At 38.2% G+C, this 23,238-nt stretch overlaps 2 protein-coding genes across 4 annotated transcripts in view; both read right to left on the reverse strand.

Moving 5' to 3' along the window:
• Nucleotides 1-396: 396 nt before the first annotated feature.
• On the reverse strand, nt 397-588 carry lenep (lens epithelial protein; the record flags this gene model as incomplete). Its single annotated transcript, XM_079836822.1, has 1 exon — nt 397-588. One exon carries the CDS (start codon nt 586-588, stop codon nt 397-399), a length of 192 nt encoding a protein of 63 aa, XP_079692948.1.
• A 1,347-nt stretch (nt 589-1,935) lies between these two features.
• Nucleotides 1,936-23,238, reverse strand: part of shc1 (SHC (Src homology 2 domain containing) transforming protein 1) — a 47,553-nt gene continuing 26,250 nt past the window's right edge. For 2 of the 3 annotated variants that reach the window (XM_079837904.1, XM_079837903.1), the window contains 12 exons: nt 22,123-22,287; nt 21,157-21,227; nt 17,109-17,172; nt 15,713-15,832; nt 12,806-12,859; nt 9,922-9,973; nt 9,527-9,653; nt 8,398-8,557; nt 7,864-7,921; nt 7,360-7,482; nt 4,894-5,129; nt 1,936-4,773 (listed from right to left, as the gene is read on the reverse strand). In XM_079837904.1, coding sequence (XP_079694030.1) covers nt 4,645-4,773; nt 4,894-5,129; nt 7,360-7,482; nt 7,864-7,921; nt 8,398-8,557; nt 9,527-9,653; nt 9,922-9,973; nt 12,806-12,859; nt 15,713-15,832; nt 17,109-17,172; nt 21,157-21,227; nt 22,123-22,284 — 1,356 coding nt within the window. In that variant the 5' untranslated portion in view covers nt 22,285-22,287 and the 3' untranslated portion in view covers nt 1,936-4,644. Of the gene's footprint in view, nt 4,774-4,893; nt 5,130-7,359; nt 7,483-7,863; nt 7,922-8,397; nt 8,558-9,526; nt 9,654-9,921; nt 9,974-12,805; nt 12,860-15,712; nt 15,833-17,108; nt 17,173-21,156; nt 21,228-22,122; nt 22,854-23,238 lie in introns of those variants that run through there. The other variant, XM_079837902.1, reaches the window with a different exon arrangement.

The following is a 23,238-nucleotide window of genomic DNA, read 5'->3' on the forward strand; positions in this document are numbered from 1 at the left end:
TCAGTAGATTTTGGGGGTTGCCTGGGGCGCCCCCTAATGGTAGCATCAGTAGACTGCACACAATTAAAAAAAGGTCAAGGCCAAACGTTTGAGCCCTCGTTTTGTTTCAATAAATGTTTGAATCATCGGTATAAATGAGCATTAAATATCGCTTATCATGTCTTGACATTTTTAAACGACTTTCTGTTTTTGAAATAAAGCTGACATAAAAACAAGTTATACACATTTGATCCAAAACTTAAACGAAAATGAGAAATGTTACCAAAAAGAAAAACTAGATTAAAATGACTTAAAGTTTTGAACTGAAAGCCAATTTAAAATATTTATAAATAGTATATTTGTCATAGCATACCTACCTCCAACACCTGTAAAATCTTTGTTTTAACTTACTTTATTTTAGTCCATGATCTCTTTGATGCACCAGCAGCAGAGCAGGAAGTAGAGGCACTCTTTAAGAGACTGGATAACTCCATACGACACATTTCCTCCCAGCATGCCTTTGCCATGGCCCATCCTCAAGGCTGCATCTCTCAGGGTTTGGCCCAGTGAGGAGGGCATGGCCTGGGGCAGCGGGCGCTGTGGGTGCATCTCTCTCCAACGCTCCACGGTCGGCTGGAGAGCGCGAGCGATACTTGAAGGGAGGAACTGGAGGAGAGCGGGCCAGATCCTTGTTGGCCGCTGTGCGTTGTGGGTCTCCACTTTTTATTTCAACCGTAACCTCTCTTAAGAAGGAATCCTGAAGCGAACTGCGTTCCCGCTCTATGCTCTGACAGGCATACACGGACCCAGTGCCCCCTCTAAAATGGGTTTTATTCAGCTGTGGAAAATGCCAGCTAACTGTTCACCTGCCATTGCACAATGGCCTCACACCATCTCTCATCTACCTATTGTTCATCTCTAATTCCTCTACTGTTCACTGAAAGGTCCTGAATGACTGTCAAAATATTGCTCTGTAGTGCACACACAAATACAGATAGTGTCAGATAATTATTTATTCAGTAGGCCTTATAGCCTATGCTCAATATCACAATGATTGATTTAGGGAATTAATGGTAACATCTACCCAATCATTTGTTAACATTAGTAAATGCACTAGAATATATGGGTAACACTTTACAATAAGGTTTCATTAGTTAATTTATTAACTAACATGAACTAAGCATGAGGAATACATTTGTTACTGTATTTGTTAATCTTTGTTAACGTTAGTTAATACAAATACAGCTGTTAATGTTAGTTCACAGTGCATTAACTAATGTTAACCAGATGCTTTATAAGTACAGTTCATTATTAGTTCATGTTAGCGAATGCTGTTAATGAACCTTATTGTAAAGTGTTACCAATATGTTTTAAAGCGTTAAAGCATTTATTAATCTTTGTTAACCTTAGTCAAAATCTAATTGTTCATTTTTTTGCATTAGCAAATATTAACAAATACAACTTATTACTTACTTTATTGGCATCACTGGTTCCATAAAGAACCTTTAACATCAATGGAATCTTTTCATCACACAAAAGGCTCTTTATGGTGGAAAAAGGTTCTTTAGATTATCTTTAAGAACTGTACACTAAAATGTTCTATGGCATCACTGCAAAACCTCCTTTCAGAACCTTTATTATTGAGAGTGTAGTAAATGTAGAAGTAACCATCGACTAAGATTAATAAATGCTGTTAGTTCATTTTAACTCACAGTTAACTATTTTTAACAAATGAAACGTTATTGTATGTGTTACATATGTCATGGAATCTGAGATATTACATATTTAGGGCCCTTGAACCCCTTGAGCAACAGATTTATGCTTATTAATTGAGGCAGTCTGGTATATAAATCATATCTAGATCAGAGCCGCTCAAATAAATGTTAGTTTTTTTCATTTAAAAGGATTTTGTGCTAAACAAGGCAATAGGTAAAATGAAACGCACCAAGATAGGTGAATGATATATATGTATTTATATAATGTAATCTATCATTTGATACAGGTGTAAACATTAATGTTTTCCCCAAAGAACAACAACATAAAACAATTTATTAAAATAATCAAAAACATGTATTTTTTAAAAAAAGAAAGAAGCAACAATTATATAGGCAAACTAGAAAAAGATAGCATTTGGCTTAGAAAATAGCAAACAACCAACCACAACACAAAGGTCACCATTACCACAATAACAGGAAGGGTTTCCATGCAACAAAAGGCAGCTGTGAAATATGAAAATTAGCAAACAGTTGAGTGGCGAGTCAGAGTTGTAATAGCCAGATTATTCCAGACCATTCCAGTTCTGTGTATGTACGCATGCATCCACGCACACACAGACTCATAAACACACTTTGTTTAAACTCCATTACCAGTTAGGACCAGATCTGTGGTGCCATCAGCACATAAAAACTGTGACGTCAAATGATTAAAAAAAAACACTCAATGCATAAATTTGAATTAGAACAGGCTAAAAATCACAAGTGTGAGTGCTGGTTACATACAGCTGCAGCTGAAATCCATCTGGATTTTATAATGTGGAATTAATGTTGACCGATGACTCTAACATCCATTAAAAAGGCTAAAAAGAGGCTAAAAGTTGCCCATTTCAGATTCATAAAGCATCCAGATAAGAGTCTTTGTATATCTGACTAAGCAAATCCTCATCATTTACATAGATGTGTGTGATGAACACAATGTGATGGCGTTGTCTTCAGGAGAGTGTGTCAAGTCTAACACCTTTGTTTTTCACCCAGTACAATCCTGTGAGTTTGCAAATTCCCAAGGGATTAATTTGACAGAACCACACAGTGAATGACTGGTTTTAGACAGTTATTAGCATAGGCAAAGCTTATTTACATGTTCTCTTACAGGGCATCTAATGTTGGTCTCTCTGAATAAGAGACACAATAAGATGTTTATTCACAAATGCAAGTTTAAGCAACATAACGTGATACTAACTGATTTTACTTGACCCACAGATCAGCACTAAACTAAGCACAGTAAAAAGAGTATAGCAGAAAGAACGTGCGGAAAAAAACAAAGACTGCCTTCCCAAAATCTGTACTTGGCCTCACTAAACTGGTGTCATTTTTGCAATTATTTTTTCAGAAAAGAAAGTATCATGATTACCCATAGAACCACAAAAGGCGACTGTGTTTTATCGGTGTGTCTGTGTTCGGTGAAAAAGGCACAATCAATATCAGAGCAAACAAAGATGAAAAAAAGTGTTTCCCGTCTGTGGCTTCAACAGAAACTGCACTTGTGGCTCGTTCTGAATTTGTTTGGAGTGCTCTTCCTCTTCCTGGACGGAGTGTCTCCCTTGCAATATGCACCATTCAAATGCAGAGTAATTATAGTGAACCATAAAAAAAAGCCACATATTTCACGATACACATATCCTCCCACTTTCTCTTGTAACAAGGCTCTGAACATACTGGAGCAGCTAAAACTTCGATACACGTGGAAATTGATAGTCAATGCGAACAGAAGAAACATCTACAAGGAAAAGACAAAGAAAAATAGAACCTCCATTTCCCAGAAGAAAACCATCCAGCCGATGATGTCGTCAGCTGATCGACGAGATGACATCATTGCAACAAATATATAAATTCCTGGTTAAAATGACATCATAAGTAGGCTTTAAACTGTTGGATATCAAACCGCAGTCCCTCAGTCCTTTTCAGGCTTATGCACCCATGTTGACAGATTGCACTTCATTTTTTTTCTCTCGTCCCTTTTCTCCCAGACTGATTGATAATATATATATATGATGTTATGTGGAAAGGGAATGTTCCCTTTTTCCACACACTAGTTCGTAATACCTCATAACGGGCAGCGCAAGTTCCTCACAGCGTCTGTTTAATTGCATAAGGAAAAATCCACACAGCTTCCGTGCTGCTAAAGCTTTCACATATGTTCAGGGGTGTTCCCAAAAGGCCAAAATTCCCCAATTTTCCTAAGGGATCATGTCCGGAATTCTGTAAAGGGTTTTGTGAGGGCGAGAATAAAAGGCATTTTGAGTGTTTTTCCTTGGTGGGAACACTGGAAATTCCGGTAGAAATTACAACGGATGTGATTCTTTCGATGCGGATGGTGACATCTGTGATTGGAGAATGAGCGCTGTATTCTCTTTAAAGTTTTGCATATTCACCAAACAGTCTCGAGACCACGGCAATGCAAGGATTTACAAACCGACCACAACAAAACGGCTCTCTGAAAAAACGAACGACCAATGTGAAGCTTGAGTCTTTGGATTTCGCCCATTGCACTAGATGTGAATCTTTAGAGTGCTACAAAGGTTCAGCAGTTTTTAGTACATTCACATCAACTCTCGACTCTAAAAATGCCCGGGCCTGTTGCCATGGTTACAGGTGCAGCACCCCAGTCTTAATTCAAGACATGATATTGTGTTGGGGAAGTGATGTCACATCCATTACGCATCAGCTTCTCTTTCAGGCGCCTTTTCATTTGGCTTTTTGTAATCGCGTATTTCAAGTAGAATGATTGCATCGCTTCTTAATTTCATGGCCGGTGGTTGATGCGGTACAAAATTCTGTGTTTCTGTGAAGATATGATTAGCTTACACTCCCATTTTGGAAAAAAAAAGTAGGAAAGGGAGGAGTTTTTTTTTCTCTTAAAAGTGTGGTGGAGAAAAATCAGCCTTCTTTCTCAAGCTCGGCGATCAACTGGCTGCTGCAGACACACCTCGCTTCCTGCCGAGATGATTGGCAGCCGGTTGTCCATGTGATAGCTAATCAAGTGACTGACACTCTCGAAACGGTGGTCTTTGGTGCGCACCTACAAAGTATGAAAGGAAAGATACAGGAGTTAAATAGTCATATTAATGTTATAGAATTATATAGCGTTTTAATAAGGCCCATATATTGACAATGTGGTATATTTAACCATCCTACTCACCACTCCCTCTGGATCCACCAGAAGCAGGTGTTTGGGTTGGCCGCCCTGCTGTCCAGTGAGGACATACTGGCCTGGTGTGGTGCCTGACTCCCGCACCAGGAAGTCTCCATCCTTGGTCAGGAGTCTTTCGGCCTGTCTGCGGCTTAGAGGTCCGTGGAACCAGGGCTCGTTCTGCAGCTGCTCTGCCAGAGGGGGCGCCACTGCTCCCGACACGCCTAAAGCAGCATCAAATGGCTCTAAAAGACAGAGACCTTTGGTGAAATTACTTTCAGTTATTCTATCTAGCATTTATAACTGTACAACTAAAAAGGGCTTTTCACATTTTAAATAGTCAGCCCTGGGTCAGTCTAAGCCCGTCCGAATGTGTCATCTCAATAATCATTACGGACAAGGTCAGTAAAGATTACAGCAACTTTTACCTTATGTAAAAATTGCGGAAGAATTAGCTCAGGTAATACCAATCCCATGTGAATAGAACTGCTGTAAATATTCTGTCATGTCCTGTTTAAAAGTAGTTTTCCATGTTTTTTTAAGTATGGAGGTGTTTGAAAAAACATTCAGTTGCGTTCTAAGCGGTGGCAAAACTCAGATTCAGGTTATATATAGATATACACTATATTGCCAGAAGAATTGGGACACCCCTCCAAATCATTGAATTCAGTTGTTCCAATCACTTCCATGGCCAAAGGTGCATACAATCAAGCACCTAGGTATGCAGACTGATTCTACAGACATTTGTGAAAGAATGGGTCACTTTCAGGAACTCTGTGAATTCAAGCGTGGTATCGTGATAGGTTGCCAGTGCCACCTGTGCAATAAGTCTATTCGTGAAATTTCCTCATTACTAAATATGCCACGGTCAACTGTTAGTGGTATTATAACAAAGTGGAAGCAATTGGGAAGAACAGTAACTCAGCCATGAAGTGGTGGGCAACGTAAAAAAAAACAGAGCGGGGTCAGCGCATGCTGATGCACACCACTCACCACTCACATCATGTCAAGTTTCTATAGATTCTCTGATTTTAACTCATGATAATTGTATTTATTTATAATTTGAATTACTGTGTCCGGGACCGCTGGAATATGATGACATCTGTCTGATACATAGTCTACCGAATGCAGTCATGTCAGTTTTCTTATTTTCAGTTTTTTCTGGTTGCCAGGTGAACATAGCCTACTATCAGTTCTGCATTTTGACTTTGTTTGAACCAAAGAGTTTGAACTTTGATTTTTATTACAAAAATATCAAAATTCCCCGTTTTCCTCCACTTGAGGGCGTGGCCTATTTTCAGACTACACCAATAAACCCCGCCGCCCTCAAGCCTTAATGACAGTTGACTGTGTTAGACATTGGAAATGCAAGTGCAAAGGGGATTGCGATTCCATTTCAATTTTGTGCAGGTTGTGGCAGGACACGGAGGAAATTAAATGGCAAATAGGTGATTTTCTATTGCTATTCCAAAATGGCAGGGTCATAACTTGTAAGACATTGGAAATGCAATTGCAAACAGACTTTGCTTTTCCATTTGAAATTTGGCAGTCGTTGTGCGTTCACGTAAACGAAATGGCAAATGGAAATGCGCGATTTGCAATTGCGTTTGGATTATGTCGCATTTTATGCGTCCACAAATTGAAAACGCAATTGCAAATACAATTTGCAATTCAATTTGCAATTCAATTTGCAATTCAATTCAAAATACAATTTGCAATTCCTTTTGAAAATTGTCCAAGATATCCTTTCATAGATGATATCAGGAAGCAATGTAATACGCACATGATGACAGGGAGGTGGCGGCGGTGCGTAAATCGAGTTACACTTCTCCCACTTCTGCCAGTTTTACAGAGATTTCTTATCCTGTGCGAAATGCCCATTAATATTACAGGCGTCCTGTGGTAAATAACTCCATCTACCCTCGTAAAACTAATCCCGTCCAAATAGGGTTTTGAACGATGATAACCCGCAATGTGAAAATCCCTTTAAATATTTCTCTGGAAGCTCCAGAAATAAAAGGCTTGACTGGATCAATATTGATGATTTAAACTTCAGTATCAAAAACAGAGTTGAAGTTGAGAAGACAAAATAAAATTAGATTTCAAAATAATAAAGCCAGAGTGGAGATTTGTAATATATTAAAATTGTTTATGTGCTGCTGTTTATTACTATGCTTATATTCTTATAATGATGTACAAATAAAATAAATAAATAAATAAATAAAACACTATTCTTTCTGTTCAGTTAATAAAATTGTGGAAAAATGCTTGGATTATTTTTTAATATATATATTCTTGCTCTATTCTATTGTTATAGTTATGCATACAAATGATAATAAAAGATTCTTCCTTCTGTTCATCTACTGAAAAAGCATATGGAGAACATGTTTTGAATATTTCAAAATATGTTACTTTTTTAAGCCATTTTAGAGCAAATACATAAATCTCAAATATCATCGAGCAAGTGTTACTCACTCATGTCAAACGCATCTCTGTGAGCATTTCCATTGGCTGCTGCTGCCGCCCCTGTTGGGAGGCGGGGTTTATCCACATTGACGTATGAGGGGTCGTCAAACAAGCCTCCCTCCTTAACACCCACTGAAAGGGAGAGAGAAAGTCAGGCCAACAGTGAGGTTAAAGTGAGTTAACCTTCAGGTGAGTGCGCTTAAGCGATGCCATTCTCTGTCCTATTGTCAGCAAGGCCAGCGATCCAGAAGCCACCTCTCAAAGGGGCTGTGTAATAGGTTTGGGCAGCATCCAACAGAGAGCAACGGACAGTGACAGAAAAAACGCTGACTCACTCTGCAGAATGACAGTCTCAGCTGAGAGGGAAATGAAATGAAGGGAAGTGTGACAATATAAGACTGACAAATACTATGTGGCACTATGAAAGGAACAGGGCAGGGATTATTAGTGTGAAGCGTGCGTGTGTGTGTGTGTGTGTGTGTGTGTGTGTGTGTGTGCACGCGCAAACCTGACCTGGTAGAGGAGGTAGAGGCTGCTTGTGAATATCATTCTGGCTGGTCTGTCCATAGGGCTGTGGAGACACACATTTTTTTACTAGTGGTTGTTAATGATAAATCATGTTTATACACTGAATCATACTTCTTGTTCACTAAAGTCTCTCTCTTTTGAAGACGATGAGCTCTAGTTTAAAATGTGTGACTGCTTTGGTGGCTTTTCAGCCGGTGAAGACTTACTGTAGCATGAACTAATAGCATTCATTTGATTATATTAAATAATTTAAAATTAAATAATAATAATAATTATTATTAATTGCATTTTGTATTATAATATAACAATGGAGGACAAATTAAAGATCTGCTTTGTTGTCATTTTTCGCTGTCTTCATAGATTTTTAGATACACAAACATTTTTTAGACTCATAACACATAAAAGACACTAATTTGTTTCCATTTAAAGGTAAACAACTACTTTGTTTGTGCACAGATTCAAAAGGACTCATCAAATCAAACTAACCGACTAACACATGCTCATAGAAATGTGTCTCACCAGCGTGGCTCCTGTACTATGTCCAGGACGGGTTCTCATGTCAACCAGGCCTCCAGGGGGAGGCTGTTTACCCGGGAAGTTATTGTAATACGGAACGTCGGGGGGTGGACCCAGGTCCTCTTCCTCTTCCTCCCAGGCTGACCCATCGAAAGGAGCCATCCTAAGAGAGAGATAAGCATTATTACATTATTATACTTGAAATGTATAATATTATATTTACATGGGCATGCTGTTTGAGTGATGTTAAATGACGTATTGCTTTGTTATGAAACCAGCAGTGAACAACCAGCAGTAGGATTAACAAATAATTTAAAAAACACTCTAAAAAAAATAAAAAAAAATTCATTTAAGCTTAAAATTTACATCTAATAATACTTATAGGCCTGGCTTCACAGACAGACTAGGCCTAGTCTGTGAAACTGGCGTAGGCTTTTTTAATTTTATTTAATCTATTTCAATTTAAAAGATTTTTAATAGATTTAGCTTATGAATAGTTAACAATATCAACACTGTTCTTGAGATACAACATTGCATAATATATTAATAATTTCTATAGATAGTATGTTAAATATAAAGTTTATTTGGTATATCTGGCAGATTTTTATGGACAATGGACAAAAAAATTGTAAAATCGAATACTTCCCTACTATATAGTATGCAAAAAACAGTAGGCGAAAAGTACCCGGATGACCTACTACTTCCGGCGAGATACTGAAGTGCGCATACAATGGACACTTTACTATCCCATGAAGCCGCGGGAGAGATTTTATGAATGGAGGTGAATGCAGGTGACTGACGCTGGTAGGTCACATGATAACGAAAACATGGCAGATGTAGTATGTCCGGATTACATTTATACTACACACATATAGAACATACTTTTCTAACATACTTTTCTACTCAGACAGTATGTGATTTCAGACGCACCGAGTCTATACCGACATATTTTTCAGGCTCATACATATATTTAAGACTCTTGTTTACATACAGAAAAAAAAGAGCAAAAGCTTTAAGGTGGCTTTAAGGTACTATCATTAAATAAATGTACATACATACATTCGTGTAAACACACTGACATACATGTAAATGTTTGCACTACATGTTTGACCAGGCGCACGCACACTCTTACCGATCATGAGGAGTAACCAGTTTGGGGGGGTTCTTCAGGTACTGTTTAAAGCGCAGTTCAAAAGCCTGACCGATGGTGCTGATGACCTCCTGAGCCAAGCCCTCTGAGCATTCAAGGATATGACATGCTACAAGGCAGGAAATGATCATCAAACATCAGATATTGTCGATGAAGACATCATGTAGACATTCCTTAAAGGGATACTGTAGTTCACCCAAAAATGAAACATGTCATCTCCAAATCTTTTGAGTAAACGATTCCTTTACTTAAAGCCATAATTAATAATGTGTCATATATAACCAAGTAATTCAGTATTCAAATAAATTGTACACGGAAAGCAGTAATTTACATTTCACTTACAGATATGACAGAATTCAATGTGAAAGTGTTTTTACCTCTTTGATTGACGGGGTCTTTGGCGACATAGGCAACGTACTCTGCTGTGTCCTGGGGAGAAACAGAAAAAAAGGGATGGAGAAGAAGAAAAGAATGAACAGGAGGACATTAAGAGAAATTAGAGAATAGACACACAGAACAAAGGGATAAGCAGAAGAAAGTAACCCTTAGTTGAGGCAGTCTATTCACCAAAGGGCAGGAAGCAGAGGAGGAAACAGTGGGAGAAAAAGAACAGACGACTACAGACAGCAGGACAGATGAATAAGACAAATGAGCGAGGGATGACAGAATGAGACTGAAGCTGATAGATCCCCGAGCGAGACGAAAATGAGGAAATTAAATGTATGTAGGGATGTATCAGATAACCGACTAAATGATTAAAGATATGTATATATTTAATTAAAATGAACTATTAAATAATAATAATAATAATAAATATAGCTGCAAGCAGCAATACCAGGGCCAAGCGCAAAGAAGAAGACAAGACATGCCAAAATGGCTGGCAGTGTCAGATCAACTACAGCAATGAGCAATTAAAGACCTATTAAGGTGATTTTAGGCAAAATAGCTGTAAAATGATAAATACAGTCAATAATAATGATTTAATGATTTATCACTTTCAACCAATAGGTGGCACGGTTACGAAAATTGTTGTGATGTGGTCAGAATAAGGGAACAATGACACATGCAAAATTTGGTGTCAATATATCAAAGCAGGGTGTCAATATAATGTCAATATGTCATTGCAGAGATATAGCCTCAAGAGGCCTTTTCATTATAAGTATGGACCACATGGCGGTGCTGTTTTGAAACCTTTTAAGTAGCTTAAAGGCATGGTGCTGATGGCACAAACGAAACGTTTCGTAATGATATACCAATTCATTTGTAAAGTATAGCATTTTATATCATAATTCTGCATTGTAGTCAATGGAAATTTCATGTTTTTTTCTATTATAGCGCCACCAAGAGGCACAATCCTACCATTTTTTTTATGTGTCCTCGGAGTGAGTGTGTGTCGATTTTGGTGAAAATATCTAATTTCGTTTTGGAGTTATAGACATTTATATGAAAAAACACATGAAACATGACTGACACCTGACTTTGATTGGATTTCACTCCCCCTTACTATCAATGTTTTGACATTTGGGCTTATTATATCGCTATCGACCTATGTTTCCGAATTCTGACGCTGGTTTCGTCTTCAATCGGACTAGCGGTTTCGAAGATATCAGCTAACATTTTTTAAGCGCTAAATTGCAACGCTGCACAAACCATAGACCGAAACCTGGCATTGTTGGACTCGGCAAGGATTCAGGAGACAAAAAAAGTGACTCCCATGAAAATAAGTCAATCTCACCCAAAGTTATAAGCATTTGAAAAAAAAAATTATCCACTAGGTGGCGCTGTTTCGAAACTTCTCAGGCTCCTTCAGGGCATCGTGCTGATGACCCATACCGAGTTTTGTAACAATCCGTTCATGCGTTGATAAAATACAGCATTTTAGCACATAATTAAAAATGGCCGATATGGTAAAATTGGATATCAGACGACTCGGCATGACGTCCTGAATCTAACAAGACCACTTGATTTTATATGATTTTTGGACAAACAGTTCAGAAGTTATAAGCAAAAATAGCAATTTTTCGTATCTCCGGACCAGTAGGTGGCGCTGTGCCGAAACGCAGCATGTTGCCTCAGGTCATGCTTGTGATGACATGTACCAAGTTTGGTTTGAATGCGATCAAACGTTGCGGAGATATTGCCTTAAGTCTGTTTTCGCAAGCGATGCGTAAAATTTGTTTGCGTGTTTATCGGAAAAGATTTGACGAATCAACTTGAATTCCAAGTTGTTTTTGTCAGCATGGTCTCAAGATGATCTGGTTAAATTTTCGTGCAAATCGGATGAACCGTCTAAGAGGAGTTCGCAAAAGTAGGTTTTTCGGAAAATTCAAAATGGCGGGAAAATTTTCATGACGGAAAATGACGTCATATGGTGCAATCGAATCGTATTGAGCCTTTTTGAGAATTTTGTTTCTAGCCCTTATGGTTCAAAAGTTATTAGCATAAACAGGAGTCAAACTTTGGACAGGTGGTGGCACTAGAGGGATTGAGTTAGAGACTCCAAATTTGCTATGTTGACACTTCGGACTGTCCTCTATGAGTGTGCCAAATTTCATAACTTTCCCGGAAACGGTTCTATGGGCTGCCATAGACTCCCATGGCGGAAGAAGAAGAAGAATAATAGGAACGCTAACGGTTTCAAGGTGCCTTCGCACCTTCGGTGCTTGGCCCCTAATAATAATACAACTACTACTACTATTATATAAAATCTAAATTTCATTTAATATTAACTTAAATCAATAATTAAATAATCAGTTTATTAATTTATAATCAAATTATAAATGTTCGTACAACATACATTTAATTTAAATTAATTTAATAACATATATATATAAATAAATGTATTCTAATGTATTTGTCATATATTTATTAATGCATAATTAAATAAATTGAAAATAATTGTAATTACTTATACTAATTATTAACACGCATCCCTCATACTGTACTACAAAACCCTTTCAAGGTTTTATTTAAAGAGAAATACTCTAGCAATGTCTACATTGAGCCATTTTTTTTCAAAGCGATCCAAGGGTGTGTGTATGTGTGTGTGTGTGTGTGTGTGTGTGTGTGTTGTGGACTCTGGCTTTGCACGGCCATCAGCGCGGCTAATTACTAAACGGATTTGTTCTGCAGTTGATTAAATCAACAACTGATAAATGTAAATCAATGAAATTAACAACGCCGGTCATCGACCACTGATGAACATCCCTGGTAAAGACAGAAAGAAATGTAGAAAGATATCGAGAGACGGGTGTGACTCACTGGATCTCCTCCTGATGCAAAAGAGATGGACTGCATGTGATGGTTGGCGATAATCTGTAGGGAGAGAGGGATGGAGAAGAGGACAATGTGACAAAAAAAAAAGACAAAAAAGTGCAGCGGGCATGAGATGAAGAATAAGCAAACATGCAAGTGACAGAGGACGAGTGAAAGCAAAGGATGGACAGAGGGGGAGACAAGGGGAGGACCGATGTGGTGAGACTGCGGTCTAACATAGAGGAACAGAGCAGTTGTGTGCAGTAATTCTGCATGGTTTAGATTCATTAAGATAAACACATATCAGCAGGGCAATTACTCCAGGCCCTATTCTGGGCTCCAGTCAGCTGCCTGCTGAGCAGCCCAAACGCTGATAAACCTCACTGCGCTAATGCGAAACACACTGGCGTATAACTGAAGAATTATTAGTGAGGAAAAAAAGTCCTGCGGTGCAGCTGTAAACAAGCCAGAGGATATCTGCTCCTGCCGACCATGCAAACTTTACATAAATCTATTGGGCCTCCGGGTACCACACTTATTTTAGTTAAACGTCGACAAATATCTTAAGAGATTTGCCCCTTGGAAGACCTAATGCAGAATACTTCTAACTTCTATGTCTGTTTTTAGATACACTAAATAAAATGAAAATAAAATAAATAATTGCAATTAAAAAAAAGAACAAAAAAGACCCCATTTACACCTGGTAATGACATCCATCTTGGATAATCTGATCAAAAATGGTGAGCAGTGTTATTTTACTTATTTTTATACCATTCTATTTTTTATTAATATTTTGAATTTTATATTTTATTTTTTAATGTTTTTTTATTTTATTTTAATTTTAGTAGTTGACGTGCTTTTTTAAAATATTACTATTTACTAGATTTAATTTATTTTTAGGTCAGTTTTAGTTATTTATTTCCAGTTAGTCATTTTAGTGCTTTAAAGCTGCAGTAAAACATTATCCAAAATAAATTTGAGCAAGTACGTAACCAGCCAGTGTTCAATACTATCTGCTTATCTTAGCTCGATTTACAACGGTAAGCTTGTAATAATGTTTTTGATTCCAGTGGTACTGGTGGATTTCCGCGGGAAATTCAAGCATGTCTTTGCATCATTACGTCACATCTGTACACATAAAGAAGGTGTCCCGGCTAGTTGGCTATATTGCGTGTGAGGATGTTGGAGGTGGAGATTTATAGCCTTTTCTCACAGCACTTGATATAATTAAACTTATCAATTTGATGGCGAATCCAGAAAGGTTCAAACACAATCACCAGTGACAACTGGAGATTCACCCGTTGTAAAATGCAAAAGACTTCGGACTTTCGGGGTGCGTCTCAATCAGCTCCCTAGTTCAGTAGTCAGGGCACTGATCAGGACATAAGTCAATGGGCTGACTCCCTGACCAGTGCCCTGACTACTGAGCTAGGGGGCTGATTGAGACGCACCCTCGGACTCGGAGTGGCTACAGAAAACCGGGCCTATGCAAAAACAAGGATAAAAATGGCATTGAAAGGTGGCGTGAACTCCGTGTTTTAAAGGGGTTCAAAATGGACGCAGAGACCACTTTTTTCTGCTGGACAAGACATTTCAATGGTTAAATTATGTAATAGAAGCACACTTGTTCGCTTAATTCATACAGTTACAGAGTTGTCTTTGTTGTGCCGTTCTCGTTTTGCTATGTGCATTATGGTAAATATCAATTATTTTGCGCTAGCTATGAGAGGGAGCAAATCACATCTACTCCACATTCATTTGTTGGTATATGACAGTTAGAAATTGCACAGAAAGACTGCACAGAAATGGAAACTAAACTACAGGTAGCCCTAATACACATTTAATGTAGTCACACTATGCTGATGTTGTTAACATTAACAATTTGAAAACAAAGTATAATTTGCATGGTTGACGGGATATGATAAGCGATCGTTAGATTTAATCATCGCGATTTAATCTACTGCAATGCTTTTTCCCCTTAGTTGGTCAGAACAAAAGTGGGTGTTAGTAAGTGTTTGTTCAGATGAGATTTTCCGGTGAAAATTCTTATGTTGGTCATACTTTCAAAAAGTATAATCTGTGATTCTGAATGACAGTATCCACACCGGCGCGGTGACTGACAGCCGCACAGTCTCCTCATAACATTGGATTCTTCCACGCTGTGCCGTGCCGAGGCACAAATCACGTTAAGTTGATAATTCTGCGAATAACTGCAGTTGCAGATTTCGAACAGAGATGGCGACAAAGAGGAACTAAACTTATTTCAGTCAGTTGCCAAGGTAACATTTTTGATTCTCATTTAGTCTGTGTGTGTCATCGAATATTTACATTTCATTTAATTTTTAAATAACAAAAATGTTTTAACACTTAGCTTTAGTTAACAAAAAATAACCGTGATGGTCAGACGAGAGCCACAAGATAAATCATCGTTTAACACGCGTCTCAAGTGTATATTCTGTGACCACTTGTGTCACTGCCTGTTGATAAAGTAAAAAGTACAAAAAAACAAAAATAATTTCCCCACATTCTTGGATTTTTCTTTTCAATCCACACAGAACCAGCTAATTTAAAGCCTGTATTTTAGCACAATGTATGATTGACAAGGGAGTAGTTATTTCGCTAACAATTTGCAATCAGAACTAATGTTTATAATTTTCAAGGAAATCAACCTACTTGAATGGCTTATAGCTGTCTCTGAACATACCAGCATATTTTAACATCGCAAAAATTGCAAACCTCACTTTTAAGACATATTTTATTCGGAAGAGATGGCATAATTCAATCCAACCTGTCCTGCTGTGAAGAGCGCCTGCATGACGCAGGCCGCTTTTATCATTAGATGGGGGTATCAGTGAATTTCATACAGGAAAAAAGGCAACGTATTAATGTCTGTGAGCACGTGTGACGTCTTACCTGTTTGCAGTCGGCTGCCAGTAGGTTTAGACTGCTAGTCGACACGGTGAGGCTGATTGTCATTCCAGCAAACTGGAGATTACTCTTCCCTAAGATGGAGGAGAGACAACGAGAGGAGGGCTGGAGAGACACAGAAACAGACTCCATTAAAATACACCAGACACCAGATTTAAAAAAGAAAAGCTAAAAATTTAATGACAAAGATGATGAAAACTAAATATTTTATGAAATGAGATTTTAATAGGAAATGGAGAACCTTTTAAATAGTTTGGTCTGTCTAAGGCCTGTTTCATCTCACACACACACATGCTGCACAATTTTTCAGTGCCTATAGTAACACGTCAAGCTCAGGTTAAGGCTCAGTACGATTGTTTTTAAAAGAAATAAATACTTTTATTCAGCAAGGGTGCATGAAATTGATCAAAAGTGACAAAGTGAATAATATTTCTATTTCAAATAAATGCTGTTCTTTTGAACTTTCTATTCAAAGAATCCTTAAAATATAGAATTGTTTTCACAGAAATATTAAGCAACCCCTTTTAACTTGAAAACCAAATCAGCATATTATAGGATCATGTGACACTGGTTTTGCAATCGCAAGTAAAATTTAAAATAGAAAACATTTTAAGTGTAATGTTTCACTATATTACTGTTTTTACATTTCTTGATGCCTTATACAAATTAATGCAACTACAAACTCAGCAGAATTTTTTTTTTAATGCATTCTTTTGTAATATAGGCTTTTACAAATTAAAGAAATGTGAAATACCAAAATTAACTAGTTCCAAATTCAGTAACAGCAACACAAACACTTACTATTCAGTAAATCTGCCTGAATCCAGAAGATTTTTGAAGTTTACAACAACATTTTGAGGGATAGTTTCAGTTTTGTGTAAATAAATTACCATTTAAATAGGAATATGACCCTCTTTCTTACTGTATGTAAATTTTATTTCATGATGATGAAATCTGTTATAGACTTCAAGTGGCATACTACTGATAATATAAAAAACCCCAGAAATCACTATTTTCTGTACAGAGCTGCAGTAGAACACAACGTCTGCTACTGTTACACTGCTGCTCACTTACACACGAAACAGGCCTGTTTTGATCATAACCAGAGCAGGGCTCCTCACTCACACACAAACCCTATAAGCAAATTGAAAGCGGTTGTTGCACTCAACAACCTCTGAAAAGCCACAGTCTGACCAGCCAAAAGACAACACTTGAGCTTGTGTGTTGACCATAAAACAGTAGCATTTTTACTGGAAACTGGTTAGGCCGTAGAACAGTGTGAGATGTGTGTGCTGTAACTGTAAGTAACAAAAGTGTGAAATAAATAGCAAGGCTGAAACTCTGTGTCTGAGAAAGTACGATAAGATAAAGCGTTGAATACCTTTCTCCTTCGCTGAGCTCCTTTGGCACCTGGTACTGCCTCACACACCACTGATATTGCCTCCCTGAAATACAAAACATACGGTTATAAACATACACACACGCCGGCTACACATAGTGAGGAGAACATAATTAGATTGTTAGATGAGAATTTCCATCACACTCCTTTTCATGCATTCCCAAATTTCATATGGCTGAGGGACAATTACATTAGACAAATGCTCCAGTCATTCCACTTCCTGTCATCACACACACACACACACACATGCAGGGCACAGGCAGACACGCAAACAAATACACCAATGTTCTTGTTCACTTATTATTAATAATTACTTATTAAAAATATCACTATTGTTAACAAAAACTATTACGAAGATGAAAACTATTGGTAAAAATAAAAAATAGTTATTTAATAATGCAACATGCATGAAAAGTGAAAGTTATAAATATTCACTAAAATATGCATACAAACACAACAATTATTTAAGAATTATTTAAATCAATGGTAAAAGGTCTGATTTAATTACTGCCTGAAGCCTGGCCTTAGATTATCAATGTATCTGTCAATGTATCACAGTTTGGTTGTTGCATTTTTTTTTATGTCAATCAAACAGTCACTTCTTTTTTTATCTTGTCATAAGCAGAATAGGTCCCTAGCAAGCAATAGCCATCATTTTACCATTTCAGTTAACTATAGACCCGATAAAGTCTGGCTATGAGTAACCCACTTCTAGCCAAAATAACCTTGAATTTAGTTACATGCTGTTTTTGCCAAAATAATTTGCGATATGTATGATATTCCAGTATGTAAGCAAAGTCACCAGTGATTACAAGGTGTTTGGTTTCATTTCCTTGACAAGTTCATGTTGTAGATGACTAGTCTATTCTTGGGCTATGGTTAGACGTCTATTCAATTTTCACTGACAGGCCAGATTCTGTCTAGTTTTAGCCTAGACATCAGGGCTGTGTTTGGACAGCTATTAGTCTATTCTCTTAGACTATTAGGCTATTCTCTTAAACACAAAATTGCTTGCTGGGTCATATGGCTGTCATCTTTAAAACACTCAACATTAATAAATCTGCACATTATAATAGTGTGGTGCAGGGATGACGTCGAAACCCGGAAGACTAATTCGCCACTGGTTCCCTCGAGATTTTCCTATGGGGTTTTATCAATTTATGAGTAAAATAAAGCCTGTGATAGACATAACTTGACGATACTTTGACGTTTTGTGCTACAATGCAAACGATTTCGAGCCAAATTCTGACTCGTGCGACTCTTTTTTGGGTCGGGACATTTTTCAGCTTTATCATGCGTCGTTTGTCGTGAGGTGTTCATGCAGTGTACAGGGGGAAACGAGAGGCGATACACCTCTCCCGATCAGGAATCAGATGGTCGGATGAATTTCTGGCATGTCAGAGATTCTGGTCGCCCCTCGTGAGGTTATCGCACAGCTGAAGCAGAGCTACGAACTGATTGCCCTATTTCTCATCACTGCGCCCGCGCGAAAGCAGAAGTTGAACCATTTCATCTTTAATGCAGCAGGAAAGAAAACGAATAGAGGAAGATCTTTAAGTTCTGTAGGCAGTTATCAAATAGCAGCAATTTAGCAAACTGTTGCATAGGCCTACCTTCAGTTTGTGTTGTAAAATGGATAATCGAAGACTTTCAAACCACCGTGTTTAGCCTATCCAGTGCCTCTTCTATTAATTTGGGTACTTGATCATTCATTTAATTGTTTTACTTTCACAAATTATTTTATTTACTTTTATTTACTATTATTTAATATTTACTTAATTTTATTATAATGGGAAATGTGAACCGTTGTCCATCATTTGACACAAAATGTCACGGCGCAATATAGATGTTTTTTTTTCTCGTTTCAAATCATGAAGGCGAGTCAGTGGATATCACGCAATGTGCAAACGCAATGTGCGTGAGAGTGAAGTCTCGAACCTAGTCAATTATTCACTACAGAAAGTGAAAGTAAAATCTGACGAGCTTTCGGCACATTCTCACAGAAACGAGATAAATCTGCTTTAACATATGCTGATAACGTATAGTCTATAACTGTCTGAATTTATATTCTTAATATTTCTGGCCCATATTGTGAAAAAAAATAGAAGGGAAGTATAGGCCCATTTCGTGTTAAACAAGTTGTTTTTTTAAATAAAGCTGCTCTTACTTTTCATTGAGACTGATATTATTGCAGTGTTCTGACATATTATAGACTGATAATCATTTTAATTATAGGCCTATAATTCCTTGTTTAATTGGGCAAAATGTATTTAAATAATGAGGAGTAAGCTAATCTATCTATTCTTTTATTATGCAGCATGTCGGTTATGCATTAATGCGTTATGACATTATCGCAGGGGCAAATTAAATGCAATATCAATTTAATAATAAAAGTAGGCCTACCCTAATAATAATAATAATCATTTATATACATATCGCGCATATTTCAGTCATACAGTGTGAGCAGACAAGTCATGCTCGGCGATTGGACCGCACAGTGTGAGCACATAAATCGTGAGCTTTTACATTGCATGCGATCTACTCGTACAGTGTGAGTAGGTAACCTTGCTGAAATCGCACAGTGTATGCCCAGCTTTAGTCTTCTTAGTTTTGACGTCATCCCTGCACCACTCTATGCTGTAGGGCATTTGGGGGGGGGGGGGGGGGGGGGGGGGGGGGGTCTAATTAATACTGTAATATTTCACTGTGAAATAAATAATAATAAAAATGTAAAATGACAATACTAATATTTATACTATAGGTGTTTTAATTTCTTTCTTTTTTCAATGATTAAGCCATCAAGCTTTAATTTTGACAGAAACACCAGACCTTAAAGCTTCTCTTTTGATGACAACAGACGGTTTATAAGCGCTTCTTATTAGAAAGTTACAGTAGGGAAGATGGTTGATGCATGTTACGTTTCCAAATGCATTTTATAATCGTGTGAACAGTGCCGTGCTTCATTCTGAAACAAGGAGGACATATATTTATTTTATTAAATTGCAGCCTTGTGATGACTAAAGTGCAGTATTTAAAATGAACGGTTTTAATTTTTACTATTTTATTTTTATGCATTTAGAAAAACTAGTACAGAATTATTTGGTTATCGACCCTAACATGAAAATATTTTTATTCTGGGATAGGGTCAGCCACAAAAGGTGTAATATTGGTAAAAAAAAAAAATTACGTGAAAATTCTATTTAAAATATGACAAAACTAAATAAACGTAGTTATGTTTTCCAAGCTACAATAACTCAAACACACCCTCTTAATGCTTTTTCCTTGAATGCATTTCACCCTCCAGTGAGAATTGAAGATTATGCATGAAAACAGTTTATCGAGCAGCTGCTATTGTCAATATTGAGAAGCAAATGTGTGTAACATCCATTACCAACAGCAGCACAAACGCACACGCGAACACAGAGAAAAGGGAGGAAACCATGAGGGTTCCAGAGGATTCTATTAAAAGACTTTGTGGTTACACAGCAGGGCTGCTGCTATTATAACGCCTCCCTTCTTCCCCTGATCTCCCTCTCTCACACACAAAAGTACAAAATTGAATTGTAAAATGTTTTGCATGTTGCAAAGTGGACAAGCAAATAATGTGCTTCAATACAGAAAATGTTCTGCAGTCTCAAGTCCTACAGATAACAACTATTAAACACTTTCATGACACTTCATTTTTGTGCTACATACATGCAGATTATTCAAAGAAATGTGAGAATTGAAGGAACCAAATGGTTGTGTGAATAAGAAAATGGCTGTGAATAGTCATAATTTAGCATTCCTCTCCAGCGTTCTCTTTCTGTCACACTCTTTGAAAGAGGAACATGAATTTTTCATCAGAGGAGGGGCTTTTAACCGGATCCATGCGAGAGAGTGTATGTTCGTGCACATGTGCATTAGGATGTGAGGAGAATGCACGGCTAAATCACTCCTGTGGGACGCCATGGATATACGTACACTGGATATTTGAGAGAATATGAGAGGAAGTGCAAGGCGAGAGTGAATGTGTGTGTGTGTGTATTACCTGGTAACCTGAGTTCTGGTGTTGAAGTCCAGTGCTCTCATTGACTGCAGCACCTCCACGCAGCCCATATACTGCAGCAAAGACAAAGACGACAAAACCTTCACTCACTGCACTTCATGTGCTAGACCTCCAAGCACAATTCAAAGCATAGAATAGAGTTTTCACAGTTGTCTTGCGTCAAGATTATTTAGTGTGTGTGCGTGTGTATGCATGCATTTTATGAGAACTGATGCTCTAATTAGGAAGCACTAATCAAATTAAGCAGTTCTCAGTGTAGGTCCTGCCCATAGACTTTAAATGCCACAAACACAATCCATTAAGCATATTAAATTGACTGTTTCACTGAGAGAATTGAAAAGCAACAGAACTCCAAGCTGTTAACCAACTTTTGTCCAAATTACATTATTAATAATTTTAACAGTACAATAGTAATAGTATAACAATATGAGATTTTTACATTTCCTTAAGAAAATATAATATAATATACTGATTGCCTATATAAATCTCACCGCCATGATACTAGGGTGTTCTGGGTAGTGTCTGAAATCGCCTCAAACTGATTTCGGTAGCCTGCCTCCATGTTTACTTGCATATGACAGCGTGTAATAAACCAGAATTGAGCACTTGCTTTGTGATTGTAGCTTATGATATACTGTACATCAGATATGGCTCGGGTCTCTTCAGTGTAAGTCAACAAAATTTCTTTGTCTGTTTTATTATCAACCGCTTGTGACACTACACCTCTCCTCAAGTTGAATTTAAGGTAAATATTGTGTGCGTAGCACAAACAGTGTGTTATGAATTATGCGGCAAAGTTTATTATAGGTCAGGAGTTTATTCAAGTATAGGCACCACTAATTAAAATCAAATGGAAAGAGGGAAAAAAAGGGAAACCCAACCAGAAAAGAAACCAGGGATGGGTAGAGGACAGATAACTGGACGGACAGACCCATACATGCATCTTACCCGGACAGAGTAAGAGACCCCACTGGTGCTGACCACATTGTCCGAGTGCAGCCAACCTCGGGTGGGTTTGTTGACAAAGGAGCCGTGCCGTGTCCACTCATCTCCGCCGAGCTGGCCCCCTTCAACACGGGCCCTCCGCGAGGCCACGCCCAGCCGGTTCATATCCTGTGGAGGACGAGGAGGAGGAGATGGGGCTGTTAGAGAAAGGAGAGGAAGAGGAGGAGGAAGAGAAGAGCTTGCGGCAGAGGTCCTAGTGTCTTCCGGAGATTCCCCCAAACCTCCCTGACCGCCTGGCATGCTCGCCGGCCTGCTGGAGGCCTTCAGGCCTGGGAGCAGAGTGGAAGACACACCCAGCCGCAGGGCTCCCATCTTGGGGAAGAAGGAGCAGAGGGTGGTGGGGCTGTTTTCAGCCTGCCGTGGAGACGAAGGAGGGAGGATGGGGGTGAGGGAGGACGAGGAGAGAGAAGGAGGGATGCCAGGAGGCGTGAGAGGAGTGAGAGGAGCAGAAGAAGGGAGGGAGGGATTGGACACAGTCTCATCTGTTGAGCTGAAGGAGTCACTCCTGAAGGGCGTGTATTTGGTCTTGGGGACGAGCTCCATGATGTCTCAGCCGTCTGAGTCTCCACTAAATGTCCTTAAATGTCTTTCTACGTTGCTCTATCGCAATCGATAACTTGTCTTCTCTTGTCTTTTATAGTCCACCTTTTCTCTGCATCCACTGATTCCTTCATCATCGCGGCAGCGAGATAACAGTGTGCTGACTATTTTGTCCGGAAAGTATCAAAAACAAGATGTGAAAAGAGATGAAAAGACAGATGCCAAAAAAGTAACAGTTTTCTGCTGTTGTCATACACAGCGTGTAGAAGGTTTTGCATCAGATCTCAAGTCTGCATAGAGCTTCTTAGGACACTATGAATCACTAAATATAGTATGATTGTCATGAAGTTATTGGTATATTTATAAAAGTGCTTTTTTCAAAAGACGTGTGAAAGAGTTCTGATGTGTTTTATATGCATGCAATTGTTTATGTGCGTGTTCATTGTCTTTGCATGTGCTGGGCTCCACTCTACAAGCTCTTGTCTGACAGAGTCCCATAAAAAGCCTATTAGCTGCAGC

Source organism: Gobio gobio (assembly GCF_949357685.1).
Source record: "Gobio gobio genome assembly, chromosome: 15".
NCBI lineage: Eukaryota > Metazoa > Chordata > Actinopteri > Cypriniformes > Gobionidae > Gobio > Gobio gobio.